At 37.5% G+C, this 14,539-nt stretch overlaps 1 protein-coding gene across 3 annotated transcripts in view; it reads left to right on the forward strand.

The window, feature by feature from the left end:
• The window catches only part of LOC108691961 (ankyrin repeat domain-containing protein 17), a 23,141-nt gene extending 10,790 nt beyond the window's left edge, over positions 1 to 12,351 (forward strand). For 2 of the 3 annotated variants that reach the window (XM_018199957.1, XM_018199959.1), the window contains exons 8-28: positions 243 to 872; positions 1,202 to 1,370; positions 1,478 to 2,082; positions 2,380 to 2,541; positions 2,621 to 2,831; positions 2,910 to 3,305; positions 3,396 to 3,731; positions 3,858 to 4,028; positions 4,167 to 4,532; positions 4,666 to 4,820; positions 4,899 to 5,074; positions 5,150 to 5,282; positions 5,518 to 6,245; positions 6,660 to 6,968; positions 7,094 to 7,288; positions 7,640 to 7,787; positions 7,865 to 8,072; positions 8,599 to 9,485; positions 9,983 to 11,293; positions 11,845 to 12,024; positions 12,160 to 12,351. In XM_018199957.1, coding sequence (XP_018055446.1) covers positions 243 to 872; positions 1,202 to 1,370; positions 1,478 to 2,082; positions 2,380 to 2,541; positions 2,621 to 2,831; positions 2,910 to 3,305; positions 3,396 to 3,731; positions 3,858 to 4,028; positions 4,167 to 4,532; positions 4,666 to 4,820; positions 4,899 to 5,074; positions 5,150 to 5,282; positions 5,518 to 6,245; positions 6,660 to 6,968; positions 7,094 to 7,288; positions 7,640 to 7,787; positions 7,865 to 8,072; positions 8,599 to 9,485; positions 9,983 to 11,293; positions 11,845 to 12,024; positions 12,160 to 12,183 — 7,500 coding nt within the window. In that variant the 3' untranslated portion in view covers positions 12,184 to 12,351. The remainder of the gene's footprint in view (positions 1 to 242; positions 873 to 1,201; positions 1,371 to 1,477; positions 2,083 to 2,379; positions 2,542 to 2,620; positions 2,832 to 2,909; positions 3,306 to 3,395; positions 3,732 to 3,857; positions 4,029 to 4,166; positions 4,533 to 4,665; positions 4,821 to 4,898; positions 5,075 to 5,149; positions 5,283 to 5,517; positions 6,246 to 6,659; positions 6,969 to 7,093; positions 7,289 to 7,639; positions 7,788 to 7,864; positions 8,073 to 8,598; positions 9,486 to 9,982; positions 11,294 to 11,844; positions 12,025 to 12,159) is intronic. The other variant, XM_018199958.1, reaches the window with a different exon arrangement.
• The last annotated feature ends 2,188 nt before the right edge of the window (positions 12,352 to 14,539 follow it).

Consider the following 14,539-nt stretch of genomic DNA (forward strand, 5'->3'; position numbering starts at 1 on the left):
GTCTCTCAGTAATATCTCTCAGTAAGATTGACACATTGCGTGATATATGATATTACCAATTTCTCAATTCTGTGCAACATTCGTACAGTATTTTAATATTAGGTGCGGGAAAAAGTTTGTGGCGTTTTAGATGTAACGGGAAAAACGCCACGAACTTTTTCCCACACCTAATATTTTCTATACAATCTTTTCAAGACATTAATTATATTTGTATTGATATAACCCAATGAAATAAATTATAGGATAACTCTACTATGCTGATAGAAGCGGCAAAAGGGGGTCATACTCCTGTTGTTCAACTATTATTGGATTATCCTCATAGTATTATGATGAGTGCTCCTCATAGTGCTGCACCTGCACCCATGCTGTTACCGCAACAGCAGCAGCAACAGCAACAACAACAGCCACAACTGCAACAGCAACAACCACAACATATAAGTCATCAACAACACGTACCTCACTCTCAACAAACATCTACGCAACCACAGCAGCAGCAGCAGCAACAACAACAACAACAACAACAAGCTGCCGAACAACAACAAGCGCAAAATCTTCAACCCAAACATAATACGCAAAAGTCATTGTTAAGAAAAAATCGATCAGTGACTATGATGCCCGATATGAGCCTTACTTCTGCCGAAGCGCAACAAGTTCGTTCACAGCCCGCAGGAGAATCAACTACTACTATTAAGGACGATACTAATATTCTTGATAAAGGCAGTGGGGGTTTTACAAGTTTGTCAGAACCTAATATTAGTCTTAGTCCGACGCCAGCAGCGTCAACGCAAGTGATACATGTCAGCGAAAGTCGGAAAGCTGTAACTAGGCAAGAGCAAATCCTTCACAAGCAACAAATACTTGAAGAACTGCAAGTACGTCCTTTGTATTAATTCTCGACAAAATTCCCCAACAACAAAGTTTATATATTTAAAAACACAAAACATTTATATATTATAAGAATCTTTGATTAATTGTAACAGCATTTATATATGCTTAATTCATCTAAAAATATTATTTTTTTATATATATTTTTTTATATATTTATATGATGTATACGCAGACACAAAATCCAAATAGACAAAAAATGTTCAAATATAATGCATTTTTTATAATTATATTGTATTTTATACTATCTATATGTGCGTGTGTATGCACGGTTTCATATAGTCTCTTTGTCAAGTTGTATAATGGTATCTTTCAGAGGGTAGAACGAGAACTACAAATTAAAGGTGCAGGACATTTGTTTTCTGGTCCACGAAATTCAATTATTAATCAATCTCAACAGCAGCAACAAGATCCTAGCGAGACGGACGCATTATTACCGAGCATGTTGAATATTGATTTGCCAGCTCAGTCGACATCTCCTCATGGTATTTTCTTCACTTTATTTTATCGAAATAAACATTTATATTAAATGTTTATGATTATATATGTTAATGTTTTCAACGTGAAATTTTTCTATAATTTTTTTTGAAAGGTTTAGTTTGCAATACAACCGGTATGTCTGGTGGTTCACTGACGTATCCAGGAGTGCACACTAACGACGCAGCGTTGGTGTGCAGCGCTTATCTTGATGGTAAAATAATGGGGATGCAAGCTGCACAGTTCCAGAAAACGCTTTCCGTGGTTCCAACTGCGACGGAAACGTTCCCCACAAATACATTTCCTTCCTCACCTCCCTTGTCTCTCGCGCCATTACCTGTTACAACTACTACTACCGTATCACTCATTAGTGCTACTTCTTCAACAACTACGCCAAGTCCGCCGAGCATTTCTACACCTCCAACCGTTATAGCCGTTTCTCAATCACCTATTACTGCAAGCAGCGACGTCAGCCAAAATACTGCTATAAGCGATCGTCCGAAAGCTAAACCCGTATCAAAAAAAGAAGGGAAAAATGTACGAAAAGCTACGTCTAGTATGGGGATGGCAAAATTACAGCAGACACAAGCAACTATAATGGCTGGACTTCATCAACAATATCAACAGAAACAACGTCAACATCCTTCTTATCAAGTGCAACAAGTTCAGCAGCTACAGCAATTAAATCAACAATTGCAACTTCAATTGGATCAAGTGCAGGTGGATTTTTTTTTTTTCTTATTTTGACTTCAAAAATCTGTTTACGCATGAGACAACAATTGAATTTAACACACGTCGAATGCTATCCAAGATTTGTAATTTTGAACATTGATTTGACATGCGTCAATTTTTCTTTTTCTGTTATCTTTCATTTTCTGTCTATTTAAAAAAAGGGGAGGAGGCGAAGGAAATAATGGACATGAATACAAGCTGATACATGTGAAGTGCTCACAATTACAAATCGTAATGGCATCGATGTAGACTTTTTTAAAAATGATTTTTGTTTTTTTAATACAGATACAACAATCGCAGCAGCCACAATCGCAACCGCCGCAACAATCTCACCAACAAACTCATTCACAGCAAACCAATATAGTTGCTAATAGCACTGGTAGCATACTTATGCCCACTCAATTGATGTCGCACTTGCATCCTACGCATCATCATTTGCACAATCAGGTAATTATATTATTAAATGATTATTTAACCGGTTATTTTCGTATTGAAACACATGTTTGAAAAAACACATTTTTAATAGCAAACAGCGCAAGAAAATCTTCCTGAGCAAACGGATCCTGAATTGACGCGAAAATACAGAGAAAGCGCGTGCGCGTTTTTTACTGGCGCTCAGAAATCTAAAACTTTCTCCCCTAACGAGAGAGTATTGAAATTAGAGGACGGCACGGATATTCCTATCGATGATGCGTTTGAAATTTTTCGTTCCATCAGTTTCGACGATCCAGTTGACAGTAAATATTTTTATGAAGTTTAAAAAGGAAAATAATAGTGAAAATAATTTAACCTTTCATTATTCCATTTTGATATAGCAACAGAAGATCAAGAGAAGCTCGAATTAAAAAGATTGGATGTATCGAATAACAAGGAACAACAGCAACATTTGCATACTACACAAATAGTTCAACAAAGCGGAAGTCCTCACGTATCCCAAGAATATTTTACTCCTGTGCTGTCAGTACCTTCGGTTTCTTTACCGGCCTTACCGTCATTGCAAGTGACGAGCGCTGGTGTCCAAATAGAGGCAGACATATCAGCGGGTTTACAACTAACAAGTACGCAATCCTTGCAAAATCCGACGCTGAAGAATCGTCTGAGGGCCTTCGAGGAAGGCTTCCGCCAAGGTAGCATACATTTTCGCGAATGTATGCAACATATTAGCAGCGATACTTTTCAACCTCAATTGTTGCTTCAGTCCTCCCAAATAAGTAAGTTGTGTACGTTCATCATTAGCACATCTATAATGTCACTGAATTTCTCACAAGTGAATAATTTTTCATTTACTTTTTCATTACTAGCATTTCCTACACAAACATTACCAGCTGTAAGTGGCGCACCGGGGATAATAGATAATATACCTCCTCATCAATCAAGTAATTATGTGCAATCCACAACTTGCAGCACTAATCAAGTTCAAGTTGCTACTCAGACTCAAGCACCCGTTACTACAACAACTGCGAACGTTGCTACCTCTGACAAGAAACAAGTATATACCGCACCAACAACCGGCAAGGGTAAGAAGGCCAGATATCCTCTCTTGTCTCAGCAACAATCTTGCCAGCAACAACAAACTGCCAATGCTCAACAAACTCCTAACTTTCCTGCGCAAAATTATCAGCTAGATCCAGCGACAGGTGAGAATTGTGCGACACTGTGATTTCCGTTTTAATCGCATGCCATGATAATGTCATGCGATGATGCTCAAAATAAATTGCCAAGAGTGTCCTCATTGTTTAATTATTGATCAATGTACAAAATAGGAGTCCCAACGGTCGGTGGATATGCGTCTAACCAAGTTCCACCCGCTCCGTTTTCGTGTATAGATGTTGATTCAGAAACTGACAGCAATCACGATACTGCGCTGACTTTGGCTTGTGCGGGAGGGCATGAAGATCTTGTAGAACTTCTTCTGAGTCGCGGTGCAGATATAGGTAAGTGAAATGTACATCGTTACGTGAAATCGTACTGAATTTAATACATCGAATTTTCTAGTATATATAAGAAATATTTGTTGCCTGCATTATGGAATATAGAAAAACTTTTATCAAGCTGACTCCATTTCCTTGTAGAACATAGAGACAAGAAAGGATTTACGCCGCTTATTTTGGCCGCAACAGCTGGTCATCAAAAAGTAGTTGAAATTCTACTCAATCATGGAGCTGACATAGAAGCACAATCTGAACGTACCAAGGACACACCACTGTCTCTCGCATGCAGCGGTGGTAGATACGAAGTAGTTGAGCTTCTACTCAACCGCGGCGCAAACAAAGAACATCGCAACGTTTCTGATTATACCCCCTTGAGTTTGGCTGCATCCGGTGGTTATGTAAACATAATAAAGCTTCTACTGAGCCATGGTGCCGAAATTAATTCACGAACTGGTTCGAAATTAGGCATATCTCCGCTAATGTTAGCAGCTATGAATGGTCATACCGGTAAGAAAATTTGAAATTGCTTATTATTCATAAATAGTACTTGATAATAACAAATTCCAATCTGTCAGACGTAAAGAACCTTCCGTCATGACTGAAACACTAAAAGAAATATATATGGTATTTTAATGTACAGCGGCAGTTAAATTACTATTGGATATGGGGAGTGATATTAATGCGCAAATCGAGACGAATCGTAACACAGCATTGACACTCGCATGCTTTCAAGGAAGACACGAGGTTGTTAGTCTTCTTCTCGACCGAAAAGCCAATGTTGAACATCGAGCTAAAGTAACATATCTAATGTTTAAGTAGTGAATTTTTACATTATTGTGCAAAATAATAACTTTTTTTGTTTTTTTTTTAAAGACGGGTTTGACGCCATTAATGGAGGCCGCTAGTGGTGGATACGTCGAAGTTGGACGTGTGTTACTTACTAAAGGCGCAGACGTTAATGCTACGCCTGTACCGTCATCTCGTGATACTGCCCTCACAATTGCTGCTGATAAAGGACACTGCCGTTTCGTAGAACTCTTATTATCGAGGTAATGTACTCCTGTATTTCATGTGTCGCATTATGAAATGACAGTTTAAACGGAATTTGTTCTTTTTTTCCTCAGGGGAACCCAAGTCGAGGTAAAAAATAAAAAAGGGAACAGTCCATTATGGTTAGCTGCAAATGGAGGACACCTTAATGTTGTGGATTTGCTGTTTCATGCAGGTGCCGATATTGATTCACAAGATAATCGTAAGGTACGCACGACAATGTGTTCTTCGACGAGAGGCTTGTGTAATAGTAGAATATGTTCTTTTTCGAAGAATTTTGAATGCAGTAAGTTAGAGTGAAACAAACTATAGCTATCTCACGCTGATTTATTGTATGATCAATGTACGTCAATTCAGAACTTGGAATGAAAAAAGAATCTTATGTTTTTTTTCTGATATTAGAAATAAAATATGTACGTAAAATATATTTTATAACGATTAGGTTTCCTGCCTAATGGCCGCATTCCGAAAGGGTCATATTAAAGTGGTCAAATGGATGGTGAATCATGTAACGCAATTCCCAAGCGATCAAGAAATGACGAGATACATAGCTACAGTTAGCGATAAGGAACTTTTGGAAAAATGTCATGAATGCGTGAAAGTTATAAGAGCTGCCAAAGAGACGCAAGCCGCTAAAGCGAATAAGAATGCAAGTATATTGTTGGAAGAACTCGATATGGAAAAAAATAGAGAAGAATCGAAGAAAGCGGCTGCTGCACGTAGACGAGAGAGAAAGAAAAAGAAGAAGCTTGAGAAGAAGGAGGAGAAACGTAAACTTCATGAAGAATATAAGAAGAACGAAACCGTTTTTGAAGATAAGGAGGAAAGTGGAAAGAAATCAGACGAAGAATGCGATCGAGCGGATGACAGCGAGCATGAGGGTGGCGATGAGAGAATGGAGAGCGTGCCATCTCCTGTAAACAGAAGTCCGGAAGATCCCGATAGAGAAGAGGGTGACAGTGGAATAGATGCAAACAGTCAGGGAAGCTGTAGTAGTAATGATGTAAAAGCGAGAGAGAAAAAGAAGGAAAAGAAGAAAAAGAAGAACAATAGTCCTAATAACAACGATAAGGATACGTCCCCACAGCGTTCGTCCAAGACCCTTCTTTCACAAAACACCAATTTATCTCAAAATATAGCGACAAAATCCCAAAATAACACTTTGGAAAAGTAAGAATACTCAAAATTATTAAAGTAATAAGGGAAAAAATAAGTTGACGTGACTCGGGACTAGATACATTTATCATACAGATAATGTTAAATATTGTAAAGTATAGGTGTAGACCACGATACAGTTAAAAAGATCTAATTTTTTTAAATTTATATATTTAATATATTTTGAGGTATAAGAATAGAACTAGCTCGAAAAAAATTGTTATTCTTGTTTTATTTTTTAAATAATTGTATTTTCGAGAAGAGAAAGATTCAGTGTTTCATAAGACGAATTATTCTTTACTTTAGAACAGCATAATTTTTATGTGTTTACACAATAATAGAATAGGTATATGGTATATCATATGTAACTAAATGAAATATCGACTATCTTTGATATTATTTTACATGCCAATAATGTGATTTCCGCAGGCGAATTATAAATAACGTTACCAGCGCAATATCTGTATCTACAACTTCGATCACAACCACTAGAACATCCACGACCGTCAGTTCCGATCGAAAGCTGAAAGGACAATTGGTTTTCGAGTCCTCCAGACATCCCGCTGATAGAGAAGATTTTGAAGCAACTGGTAACGAGACTTATATTCCTGGCAAAGGAAAAAAGTCTTATAATAATCAGTACGATGGAGATGCTCTAAACACATCAACGAAAGCGAACAACACTAGCCCTAAGCAAAGCGGAAAACGCGAAGAAGGATGGAAGGAAGTTGTACGAAAGTAAGATACGTGTATTTAAAGACATTCGAAGTTCAAAGACATTTTTTCAAAATGTTTTTCTTTATTTTGATAGTTTAATATTATCTTTTACAAATAGAATCACTCAACATAATTGTGATTTGTAGGGGACAATCGGATGATTCAGGCAGATTTATGAATTCACCGTTCCGTTCTAAGAAAGTATCCGTTCCCCCAAATGCTATCAGCCGAGTGATAGGTAGAGGTGGCAGTAATATAAATGCTATTCGTGTTGCAACGGGTGCGCACATCGAAGTAGAAAAGCAAAGTAAATGCCAAGTGGAAAGAATCATTACGATTAAGTGAGTATTAGGTATTCTATATCCTTTAATATATAAAATTTATATATTTTATACATAAAAAGATGTACCAATCAAATCTATCGCCTTAAGGACAAGGAATTTTCAATTTCTTTTATTATTTAAAAATGTTTCTAAAAAAGAAAAAAGGTTTTAACACCATAATGTCGATATTTTATTTTTTCCATAAATTTCTCTAATTTTATGGAAAAATTAAATAAAATTAAATAAAATTAAAATATCTTAAATCTAGCAAATAAAAGAATTTTTAAAAAGTTCTTTAAGAATTTTTTAAGAAGATATCTTGATTAGATGAAAATGTTAGTATTTCAAATTGTTATTTTGTTTTTGTAGGGGCTCATCTGAAGCAACAAAACAAGCTCATTCATTGATATCAGTACTTATTAAGGATCCAGATGTAGATATATTGCAGATGCTTCCGAAATCAAAACTCAATGTCGTAACAACTTCTTCGTGGGACAAATCCGTCTCCACTGTTGCTGTAAGCAGGAGAAATAAAGCTATAATAAGTTTTATGTTGTATATAGAGCGATTTAATAAACTAATATCTTCTTTCAGGCAAGTAAAACGAAAATTGGTGGTTCTGTTAATAAATCATCTAATCTGGCATCCAGTACAACCAGTAACCAAATTAATAAATCAGGATATCCTTCAGGTGTGTCTACTACTAATCCCTTGGTTCCTATTCGCTCATCAAGCATGAAGCTTGCTGGTGCTTTTCCTACTTCTTTGCCACGTGCGACAGCCCCTAGACTCATGGCCGCAGGTAATGTAAAACAACTATTCACAAAAGTAATATCGAATATTTTATTTTTCTTTCATATTCGTATCTGTTATTACGTATAAAAAAATATCCGTAAAATTGTTTGGAATGAAATTTCAGAGTATTAATTACATAGCACTTTTTTTAAAATGAGAAACTAATCGAAAGATTTCAAATCTTTTTTTATACGATTTTTTATTAAGAAATCGTTACACACACACACACACACACACACACACACACACACACAAAAGCGTACAGGTAAGGACAAACAAAACGTTATTACTAATAAATAATTACATATAATTCACATCAAAATGAATGTAATATTTTGATTGAGCCTTTTTAAAAATCTAATTTTTAATATTGTTACAGTTAGTAGTTAGTGGGTACAAATTGTAAATCAGTCTATAAAAATCTAGAAATGTAGTCAACAAGGAAAACAAAAATTACGGATATTACAATGTATTGTATTTTAATTTTGTATCGTATTAAATATCACATATCAATTAAACTTATGCACATATAGCGGAGAAACGTGCGCAAGGCGTAATCCAAATGGCATCCTCGTCAAATACTAAGACGACGATGTCGTATACGAGTGCGATTATGACCGCTGGTAGAGCGGGGACAAAAATTGTCACGACCAGCACGACGCAGACATTCGCGGCGAAGCTATCCGAGATCACTGCCTCGACTCACAGTTCCACTACCGTCATGCAGTCCAGTCACACCGCACCGGTAAAGCAACAGAAGCCCATGGCGCACGCTACGACTGTAACTATTATGTCGGCCACGTCTGCGGCAACCGCTCACACAACCAGCCAGCAACAACAGTCCATAGTCAGTATATCGCCGAAACACTGCCGATCACTGCCCTTATCCACCTCGTCGGCAATAGCATCTCACTATTCCGGGAAGTCGAGTTACCCTCCAGGAACGATTGCGATTTCGTCGTCACCAGCCACAAACGCCGTGGTGACGACGAACTGTCCGGAAAATTCAATCGTCTCGACGTCAGCCAGTTCCGTTCGAGTGACACCTTCGCCACCGGTTGTAGCGCTGCAAGCGCAGACATTGCCACCACCACTATCTACAGCACAACAGCAACAACAGCAACAATCGATGCAACAACAATCGCAACAAAATATTCGCAGCACTACGCCGATTGTGACTCAGGAGCATCAGCAGCAGCAACAGCAGCAGCAACAGCAGCAGCAACAACCTAGCAGCACGCCTCTAGAGTATTCTTTGTTTAACGATACTTTTACTAAAGTCACGCAACAGTCAATGTGGGGAGGAAGAGAAAATGAAACTCAAAAAGGCATGAATTTTGCGACTGTTGCGGGCGGTGGTGTATCGTCAAACTCGAACTCTGGTCCATCTGCGGCTAAATTTGACAGTTCCCCACCGCAGGTATGTTGTGAAAATGGATCATCTCTATTTGATTTTTGTTTGTATTATAAGAAATAGTCTCGTTTATATAATGGGAGAGTCAAAAGTATACATATGAATTTCGTCTAAATTTATTTAAATTTATTTTACTTATCCCTCCCCCCCCCACTATCTCGTGAGCAAGTGATATGACGTCACAATATTCAAGTATGCGTGAAAAATTTGCATCGAAAGTTTCTTATGTCTTTTTATGTGAATTTTTTTAATGTAAATTTTTAGAGAATGCGCATTTAAGTGACGCATGTAATAGAAAAATTATTATTTTATATAATTACAATAGTATTTTAACGGATAGTATTTAGCACATATAAATAATATCAGTTCGATAAATTAAAATCAATTCAATTAAAAATTAAAAATTAAAAAAGATTCGATGCAAATTTCTCGCAAATATTTGAATATTGCGTTGTGTCTTAGTGGGGCTGATACGTGAATATTTTAAATTTTGTCGAGCACAGGTAGACGCGTCCAAAGCTCCAGGATACCGTGGTACAGCAATGTGTTCCCCGGTATCCAGCAAGCCGGGTAACACAAGCAATACATCGACCAACGTGATTGGCAGCGTGGTATCATGTTCCGTGCACAACAATCCTATGCCCGCACAATTTCAGTCTTCGACGAGCTACAGCGAGCATCCACTACCAAACAAGCCGCCCGGTAGTCTAGCGGTGGCTAGACCAGTAATACCCCAACAGAACATTGATATGGGAACGGGCATGGCGGCACAGTTCAATAGGCCAGCAGTTTTTCAGGGTGATCTGACCACACGGAACGCGACGACTCACCAACCGGCAACACACGTGATACCATCTACGTCACAGCCGACACTGGACGTCAGTCTGTTCAAGGCGGCGAACAGCAGCAGCGGCAATTATGAGCATCCGAATGTCAACTCCAGTCTATTGAAAATGATGCCGAACGATAATCAGAATAGCGCTGGTCATTCTCTGCTACCGTTTCATCCTCACATGCAGAGTTTCGCTCAGACTATTGCGCCATCCGCCTCCGTGATCAACACCACCGTTAGTATGTCAAGATTGAATCCGCGCGCCCCTGACTTCTCCAGTTCGCTTCACCTGAGCAATAAGCCACAAGTGACGATGTTCAATGCTGCCGCCGGATCGGCAGGATTGCACCCGGCCAACATGTTCGCCGCAACCGTACCGGCGCCACCGCCGTCCGCCATACAGTCCAATAATCTGGCGATGCTCGGCAATTATCAGCTGGGAAAATATCAAACGCCCTCACGGGCAACGCCAGCAGCGAACACTGGCATCTCAACGACCGCACAGACGACTCGCTGGCCGTTTGCCACACCGGCACCACATACTAGCTACCCGCCACACCAGGATCCCATGATAAGCCAGATGGGATTCTCCAATCAACTTACCAACATTAGCGGCCAACCCGGCGGTGGTGGCATCGACCTGATTACGACTCTGGAGAACGGTGGCTCGCCGGCCATATCTCCCTCATCGCCGGCGCAAGTCGTTCAGGAAATGAGCCAACTCAAGATCGAAGATCGCAAAGTACCACGACCGATCGGTACTGAAAGAGCAACGTGGAAGAATTATTCGGCAGCGGGCATGGGTCCGGGTGGGGACGCCGATTCCATCAGTTGGATGCTCAATGAGAAATTAGCATGGTCGAATTGCAATCTGGCGCCTGGTATCGACAGGCACCAGATGTTTCGATCAAATCCCACTTATAACCAACGTATATCCAACGTTGAACCTGAGCTTCATCAAATGATGGAATCTTCCTTCCAGGTAACTATCATTTCTCTCGCACGATTACATGATTAATTTTATTATTTGCAATTATTTTTATCCAATAATTTATTATATTTGTGCATTGTTACGTATAATGGTAAGAAAAAGATCTAGGACTTAAAACTGCATAAATACTTGATAAAAGTAATAAAAAATTCACATAATTTGAAAAATTCATCGTGTTAAAGATCAAAATAACTTTCTGCTTTGATAATATACTAATAAATAATTTCATTATTTTGTATGAATCTGATTTTGTATAAATTTGTATATTTTTTTACATCAAAATGACGATTTTTGCAAATATAAAGGGTAAGAAGCCATTGGTATTAAAATTAAAACAAAATTAAAAATCATTATCTCTGACATCTATCCCTATATGCTTAATTTTTCACTTATGTATACACACACACATACACGCGTGCGCGCGATAGAGACGAACAGATTTGTGTGATATTATAATTTTTGTAATATCAAAGATTAAGATTCGCAGGATCTCCATGTGTTATTTGTTTGCACTCGCGTGTAATTAACTTTATCGTGTTTAGGGCCATGTGAATACACAACAGCCTTTCCAGGCTAACGGAAATACGACAATGTCACTCATACCAGCATTGGCGTTATTGCCGGGACAATTTGACCTGGCAGAACTCCCGCCGGGCGAACAGAATAAAATAGATCCACCTGCGTGGGGAATGCCCGATGCCGTACAAGACAAGCAACATCCGGTAAGATTTCTTTATCTTTATAGTAAAATTCCTCTGATTTGATTTTTTTTTTTTTTTTTTTTTTTTTCCGAAACTACGGATAACAATAATACTATTGTAGGGAACTATGAATATATTAATTTTACTTATTTGCAGGCATGGACTAAATGGACCCACTAAAAAAAACACAAGAACTGATTGTGCTAACACAGCTTCAACCTCTAAATCTTAACATATTTTCATATTTTGGATCTGACGATGAGAAACGAAGAGATAGTAATAGCGATAGTCTGAATTGGATCGATTATTTGTAGGCACATAAATTATATTACAATCTTATTATATTCATTCAAACCCAGATTCTCTCTTAATATTGCTTGTCACACTAGAGGATAAGACGATAAATCCTTAATTATTCAATTTATTGCTAATATATTTCCCGAGTTAATTACAGAAGCAATTATAAGCAATATCCACAAGAGCAAAAGAAAAGAGAGTCCGTGCCGATTAAGGAAAACAACAGTAAGATAATAACAACATAATTAATTATAATTACCTCTGTGTTATGCTTTTCTTAGCCGTACGAACATGTGTTCCGTTATCAATCGTTGATTAATAGAAATATTGCTATTCCTCAATTGAATGTAATAATGATGATTTATTTTCTATTGTCGAAAAGAATCTGAGTTTGTGATATTTAGAGACGATTCGGAGTTGCGATATTTGCAAATTTCAAAAATGTCATATAATATATAACAAATCCAAAATGATCTAGATGCACATAAAACAATATATACATGTAAAATTTACATTTTGCATCGCCACTTTAGTCTCTGTAATAACGTTAACCAACATTTAAAATTTTGCTAGATATATAAATCCACATTATTATGAGACAGACTCGTAATAGCATATTCGCCAGATCACAATGATTTAGTTTTATATATATATATATAATTTTTTTTTTTTTTTTTTCATAACATGTTTTAAATCGCTACTTCAATCTGTACAATGCAACGATGATGGAACATTTAACACAGATCGTATCACAGATGGATACGAATTATTATATCTAAGACAAAGTTCTTGCTTCGAATTACGATTGATTTAAAATTTCGTTTGCTTGCATTGAGGACAGCTGTGCTTCTAGCACCACCATATCGAACGATAGGTGACGAAAATTACGTGTTACTATTTAGAGCGCTGTAAAAAAACGCTGTAATTTTACGGATATGTTACAATCGTGTAAATAATTGCTTTGCAAAACGAGAGATTCCGATTACTTCCATGTTGCAAATTGAGAGTGAAGAATTGAGACTGAAAGAGACAGTCCGAATAAAAGATACAAAGAAAGTCTTGGGAACCATATTGGCTTCATCGAACCTGGGTACATATTGCTCTTCTTCCACTTTTGCACGCTTGAATTCATTATTGTATCTCTGTCAATTTTGACTGTTGCTTCTAAACTGTGCTCCCCCAGAACAGATAGGTAGTAATTAGGGAAAAACAAAGAGAGGAGCATTCCTTAGCACTGTAGGCTCTCGCGATCGTCGATTACATCTTAATCGCCCTTGAAGAGCACATTCACTTTATTTCCACCTAAACAAACGTTTATATAGTTTTTCATCGACAAGTGTACGTTAGTGTTACTTGATCATTTACTTGATCGAAAATACAGACAAAACAAAAACGATGAGCAACATAGTTCCAACCGATTATTTAAAGGATGATTAAATAAAGGAGGTTTAATTGGTCACACAGCCGTTCCAGTATAATACATTGACATCTTTGCATTTTGTTTCGTAGATGAAGTTCTTCGAATAATTAATGAGCATCGCGTAATATGAATCGCGTACTGTTTCAAACAAATTCATCAGATACAGATTATCACGATCATAGCGAATTTTTATCGAGCTCACACACAGCACACAGTGAAAATTCTATACGTACCCCATACACCACGCGTAAACGTCGCGACCAGGTTCTCGGGAAAATCGAATTTATGTAAACGTTACAAGAGATGTGTCACGAATCGAATACGCAATGTACTAATAATATATTATATATACCGAATCCTATTCAGATCAATGAATACAGTTCATGGTAAAAGTGGTAGTGGGCCGCCAACGCATGAGGATATAGCCGTGCGTCCCTAGTGCGACAGTGCTATTATAATATTATTATTGCTGTGGTGGTGTAATAATGTTTATTATTATATTATGGTTATTATTACACGCAAAACATAATTATAGGAAAGAAAGAGAAAAAAAAGAAAAAAAAACAAATACATAGAGAAAGGGAGAAAAACGTCACCTTGCTATCTCGGCTGGACTTAGTAATGATATAATAATATTATATAGATAAACAAACACACACACTCGGATATATGAAATGTTCATTTCGATTGAACATTTGAAAATCTTTCTTGGTGGGGATTTCGGCAAGTGTTCAATACATAGCGACGATATACTATAATTGAAACGGTCCCCACACGCGCGTAAGTTGAGACGATTATGATGATGAGAGAAAGAGATAA

This window comes from Atta colombica, unplaced genomic scaffold (assembly GCF_001594045.1).
Source record: "Atta colombica isolate Treedump-2 unplaced genomic scaffold, Acol1.0 scaffold55, whole genome shotgun sequence".
NCBI lineage: Eukaryota > Metazoa > Arthropoda > Insecta > Hymenoptera > Formicidae > Atta > Atta colombica.